This window comes from Epinephelus moara, chromosome 14 (assembly GCF_006386435.1).
Source record: "Epinephelus moara isolate mb chromosome 14, YSFRI_EMoa_1.0, whole genome shotgun sequence".
NCBI lineage: Eukaryota > Metazoa > Chordata > Actinopteri > Perciformes > Serranidae > Epinephelus > Epinephelus moara.
The window spans coordinates 41,137,697-41,144,102 of NC_065519.1; the positions used below are offsets into that span (position 1 = coordinate 41,137,697).

General features: G+C 42.7%; 1 protein-coding gene across 2 annotated transcripts in view; it reads left to right on the top strand.

Moving 5' to 3' along the window:
• ankrd6a (ankyrin repeat domain 6a) overlaps nt 1-6,406 on the top strand; it is a 35,764-nt gene that overhangs the window by 25,016 nt on the left and 4,342 nt on the right. Inside the window, exon 15 of one of the 2 annotated variants that reach the window (XM_050061955.1) lies at nt 1,710-2,080. In XM_050061955.1, coding sequence (XP_049917912.1) covers nt 1,710-2,080 — 371 coding nt within the window. The remainder of the gene's footprint in view (nt 1-1,709; nt 2,081-6,406) is intronic. The other variant, XM_050061956.1, reaches the window with a different exon arrangement.

Consider the following 6,406-nt stretch of genomic DNA (forward strand, 5'->3'; position numbering starts at 1 on the left):
GGATCAATAAAGTTCTTATCTTAGCCATCTGAGAAGATCAAATACATTGTTTTTGGTGCCTAACTGTTTCCCAAGTATATTAGTGCGTGTGTGAATGAATAAACGAGAGGCATTAACGTAAATTTCTTTGTAGAAAGGCGCTTTATGAAATTAAGTCCATTCATTTGTATTAGTTTACAGCGCAGCCTTGCCACATCCAATATGGCGGCGACGTTGACGTACGGCTCAGCGCTCGATGCGGCATCTATGTATATATGTCTATGGTCCTATCTAGAGCCAGCATTTGGTTTGTCCATTCTAGGCTACTGTAGAAACATACAACACAACAATTCTGATTTTCAGTCGATAATAAACTAATAAAGATACAGTTATGAAAATTCCATTTCTGCTAAGGGATATTCCTAAGTCCTACATACTGGACCTCTACTTAGGCTTTGTGTTGGTTGGTTTTGTTTTTTGTTGTTGTTTTTTTAGGGTTTTTCTTTTGGCTTTTTTGCCTATATTGGACAGGATGGAAGTGGATTTGGAGGTGTAATTAGGATCATTGTCCTGCCGTAGAAGCCATCCTCTCTTCATCTTCAGCTGATTTACAAATGGTGTGATGTTTGCTTTCAGAATTTGCTGGAATTTAACTGAATCTATACTTTCTACTACCTGGGAAATGTTCCCCATGTCACTGGCTCCAACACAAGCCCAAAGCATGATCGATCCACCCCGTGTTGGACAGGTGTTCTTTTCATGTGATATGTTTGGAACTTTTCTCCAACCATATCTTGTATATCTGCTCAACTCCTCAAAAAGTTCTATTTTGACTTCATCAGTCCACAGGACTTGTTTCCAAAAAGCATCAGGTTTGTTTAGATGTTCCTTTGCAAACTTCCGACGCTGAATTTTGTGGTAATGACACAGAAAAGGTTTTCTCCAGATGAAGGTCATATTTGTACAGGTGTCACTGCACAGTAGAACAGTGCACCACCACTCCACAGTCTGCTAAATCTTCCTGTAGGTCTTTTGCAGTCAAATGAGGGTTTTGATTTGTCTTTCAAACAATCCCACAAGCAGCTCTCTCTGAAAGTTTTCTTGGTCTTCCAGACCTCAACTTGACCTTCACAGTTCCTGTTAATATCCATATCTCAATTACATTATGAACTGAGGAAACAGCTACCTGAAAACACTTTGCTATCTTCTTATAGTCTTCTCCTGCATTGCTGGCATCAGTTATTTTAGTGCTAGGCAGCTGTTTAAAGGAGCCTAAGGCTGCTGATTGATGGGACAACGTTTTAGGAGTCGGAGTATTTCTAAAGCTTTAAAATTTGCTGACCTTTCCGAACAATGATTGTAAACAAACCATAGCCCTTACAAGCTAATTAAGGTCTGAGACCCTGGTAAAAGTTGTCTGAGAGCTCAAATGTCTTGGGGTGCCTAAACTTTTGCACGGTGCTCAGTTCCTTTTCTCACCCTAAAATTGTACAAAACAAAAATAAAAACACTAATCTTGCTTTAAATGTTGAAAAGTATGTTTCATCTCTAACTTCATACCTGTTGCAGATCAGATCTTCTTCTACTTACTTAACTTTTCAAAGTAAACAAGATGTTGACCAGGGGTGCCCAGACTTTTGCATGCCACTGTAATATAGTTATTTGCTATGGAGATATATAAAAACCATCCCTATTGAAGAGGCTCTCTCAATTTTTTTCTCTGTCATCAGAAGACTATGAGAACACAGCCCTGTTCCCTCTGCATGCCAACCACAGCTCAGGCATCCTGCTGGGCACTGTTGACCCTCTCTGTCAGCATCCAGGAGTGCAGGACAGTTCCACTGCAGCAGTGGTGCCCCTGTATGGGGAGGGCTTCTCAAGCAGCAGCAGCCAGTCCAGCATCAGCGACCAGGGACCCAGACCAATCCAACATCAGCAGTGTAGCTCTGACAGACAAGAAAGGAAGCACTTTGGAGAGCTGATGAGTGCAAGCAGGCATACAGGAGTACACAGTGAGGGCAGCACAACACTGGAGTTCTTCATTGACCGTCCCACTGAGCCCACATTCAGGCAGGAAAGGAACAATCAACATGCTATGGAGGTGAGTGTCAGTCAAACAAACATCCTCCAAAACATACTTTTCTTTAAGCCTTACAGTGTGTTCACACCGGGCGCGAGGCAAATTTTTCGCGCAATAAGATTACATACAAAGTCAATGTAAAGACGCGAATAGTGCCAGCGGCGCGAATGACGCGGATGGCGCGACGCAAATGGCGCGATGCGAATGGAGCTCACATGTGAAATTTGCGTCATTCGCCTCTTCGCGCAAGTACAAAATATTGAACTCGAGTGAAATATTCGCTTGATGCTGTGTCGGGGCAGCCTATCATCGTTGAGATTTTCCTGTCATCACCGACGTCACTGACGTGCTGCTGTCCCACCCGCCCCTGCCCCGCGCTGTTCCTAATCAATAACTTAATTTGGGATTCATGCCGTTGTAGTAAACAACATTCATTCAGGCGACATGTGACTTGCTGGATACAGTGAATATTTATTAGGCGACATGTGACTTGCTGGATACAGTGAATATTTATTGATTTTCACACGCAAAAAACTAATCGGAGACAGATGGACAGGCGCTCCGCAGCTGAGACGGACCGCCTGTAGTTGGTGTCCTGGCGGGAGATCCTGGCACCGATCCTACCCAACAGGTCATCGAACTGGGCCGTGGTCAGCCTGAAATAGGGCTGGAAGCGGCCGTCGTCCAGGCGCAGCTCCTGGAGAAGATGATGATATTCTCCCAGCTGTGTGCGTCTCCGGAGGATGCCGTGGACCCAGACACGTCAGCGCTTGGGTTTCCGACGAATCTCGGACTGCCACAGCAGGTACAATGCAGCAATGGTAGTCACCTCAGTCATGGTCGATGAGAGTAAGAAATAGCGGGAATAATAATAAGAATAATTTCATTTTATATATGGCGGTAGCCCCTCCTACGGAAGCCCAAAGGGCCATCTTTCATACCCTCCTCTTCTCTTTGGGCGAATATTCGCAAGTTGTGTACTCTATTACTCGCGCAAATGACTCGCGTGAATGTGAAAGTAAAAACAAATATTCCAGCGGTCAAACTCGCGTGAGTAGAGCGAGGCAAATATTTTACTTGCGCCCGGTGTGAACACACTGTTAGAGGGTAATTCTATTTTATTACAATGTAAGTCTGATTTTAGTAGTTTTGGCCATCATTTTTTATCACTAATAATAATGCTGTACCCACCCAGTTAACAGAACTGGGGACTTGAGTCACATGACTTGGACTCGAGTCAGACTCGTGTCACAAATTTGATTACTTTAGACTCAACTCAACAAAATAAAAAAAGACTTGAAACTCAACTTGGACTTTAACACCAGTGACTTGTGATTTCACTTGGACTGGCCGGCTTAAGTCAAGTTGCTCTAACGTATGGATATGTGACAGATCCATAAACTTGTATACCATTGGATCTTTCCGGATACAGGTCCTTTTTGTCCAGTGTTTTAACTTGAAAATGTTTGATACCTTCCCCCAAGCCCAACGATGAAAAGTATGTTAATGTGAAAACCAAGTACCAACCAGTAGAACCATTTTCCTACACCCCTCTGTACTTAATACACTGATCTGACACTAAAAGGTGGAGCTAGAAACACTGCAGTCCCTTAATTGGTCAGCCAACAACCATCACTCTTGCTCAGGGCTGAGTTGTGGCTGGTTTACTGGTTATGCAACCACTATGGTTACACTATGGCAAGTTTTACATATGTAAGTCAACTATAACTAAAAATGAAAGGATGTTTTGCTGCCTCTTCCTCTTTTATTTCACTGGGCTGCTGGCAGCTTTTCAACTTTTAAATGTCAGTATGACAACTTTGACCATTCCATTGTTGTTTCTGTCTCTCATGGATGACATACATTTCAGTAAAGACTGAAACTTCAAGCGTTAAGAAAATATGTATGAAGTCCAACCACATGGCTCGTCGTCCTCGTCCCCTTTGAGGCTCCACAGCATCTAGTCGTTCCAGGACTGAAGAGAGGTTAGCTAAGGCAACCTCATTAACGTCTGAATCTGTGACGGCAGAGTATGCAGCCAAGCTCTCTATGACCTGCTCAACTCGGTCACGGGCATCAGACTCAGATATAATATTAGAATCCACCTGGGCAGCTAATTCTAACAGTGTTTGCACAATCTCAGGGAGCACCATGATCTGTGAAGCGTCCATATATCAAATGTGCACACCGCCCCCCTACCGTATTAGATGGGTAGCATGGTCAGCACGGAGCTGAAGAAGAGCGGCTACTGACGTCACTCTCCTGCGCCGCTCAGATTGCCAAATCGTTTTCGAATTATGGGCAATATTTTGCAGGGCAGACAACGAAAACGAAATAGCAATGTGTTCTTTGTTTTCTTTTTGATTATGGCATAAAATGTGCAGTCTTGAAGAAGAAAATGAAAATGCAAATAGGTTGATTGATTATTAATTTTATTTATGAGTCAAATAATGCAGCCACATTCTTAAAATGAAAAAACATTTCTGCAAATGCATTTTAATTTAAAAACAGGGTCAAGAGGGGTCAAGATAGGCAAGCAGTCAGACCCCCTGCAAGTAAAAACTAGAACTAAAGCAAAGGTGATGAGTAGAAGTATTATCCAAACTGTCTACACAGATCCACCTCCTGCTTCAGCTATGACCTATTTCTTATTTTACTTATTACTTATTGTAGCTGTGTGCACACAGTTTCCCTCTGTAATGACAGATTATTAGCAACATCGCAGGTGTGTTCACTTTCTGTTGCTCATTAAATAAAGAACTTTAGACAATCAAGATAAACTGTTGACTTGTTTACTCTCTGATCATCATGTTTGTTGACATGATAGACTTTGTAGTGATTTCAGCAATTAACTTTGTGAATGCAATTTTTCAAACTGATATAAATGATGGCCTAAGAAAATACAGTAAGACACTAAGATATTTTACAAGAACATACAGTACTACAAAAGAAATGGGTCATTTTTGAAAGAAATGTTGTTCCATTTCTCTCTCGAAGTGAGGTGAGTAGATCAACATCAATCTCGTCTGTGTCTCAAGTGCAGAGCTGGGCTTACAGTCTTAATGCTAAGCTAAGCTAAATACCTCCTAACTCCAGCTCTGCACTGAGTTTAGCATAAAGACTTGGAGCAGAGGGAAACATCCAGCCTGACTGTCCAAAGAGGGATAAAAACATTTACCAACACCTCTAAAGCTAACTGATTTACAGGTTGTATCCATTCATCCAATCTCCTTATGCTTAGAGGGTCACAGGGGGCTGGAGCTGATCCCAGCTGCCATTGTGTTTGACTGGGAGTCAATCACAGGGCTGACATAATGCAGGACAATCATCTAGGACACCAACAGACAACGTAGAGTCACCAGTCGACCGAACCTGGACTGTGGGAGGAAACCAAAGTACCCAGAGAAACACTTGCAGACACAGGGTGAACATGCAAACTCTTGACCTCACAGTGCTAACCACTGCACCACCGTGCCACCATTGTATCTCTATTAAACTGTTGAGATTCAATGTATTCATTAAAGCTTTAGAGGTGTTGGTAGGTGTATTTTTGAATTTTGGAGTGAACCAGGCCAGCAGTATCCCCCTGAGTCTTAAGGTGCCATAGCATCACTCCAACGGCCCAAAATCCCAAGACCACATTAGTAAGAAAAATGTCCAAACTGGACTGAAAGCTGTTCTCCCAACAGGCTGTTATCCCAAAAGCAAACACCAATTGCTCCAAAGTCCTGTTTCTCCAAATATACACACTCTCTGCAGGTAGTTTTTGTTTCCTCAAAATGTTTAAGCTACTGATCTGTATTTAGAGCCGAAACATGATTTTTTCTTCATCATAACCAAGTGGTTTTTGTGCTGAAAACTAACCACACATTCATCACAGCACTGTTGACAATGAGAATGTGTCTGTGGTTTACAGAAATGTACAATGCGAACATTTGAGAGTGTGTATGTTCAGAGAAACCAGACTTTGAAGCACTGGGTGTTTGTTTTTGGGATAATGGGCAGTTGGAGAGATGGGCTTTTAGGTAGGGATGCACCGAATATTTGGTAACCGAATATATTCGGCCGAATATTGCAAAAAAATACACATTCGGTATTCGGTGGAATAAGTTAAAAGCAAGGCTGAATAACAGCGGCGTGTTTTGATAACGCAATCAAACAGCGTGGCATGACGCGCGGAGTAAAATGTCGGCGATCCGTCCCTCACTGCACTCGCATTTGCGACTAAAAATAGTTTTGAGCGAGCAAAATAGGCTTAAATCATTCAGCACGCTGTGCGAGCAGCCTACAGATTTCAACCAGCAGCAGAAACAAAAGGCGAATCCCACCAATTGTGGGTTGAACGGG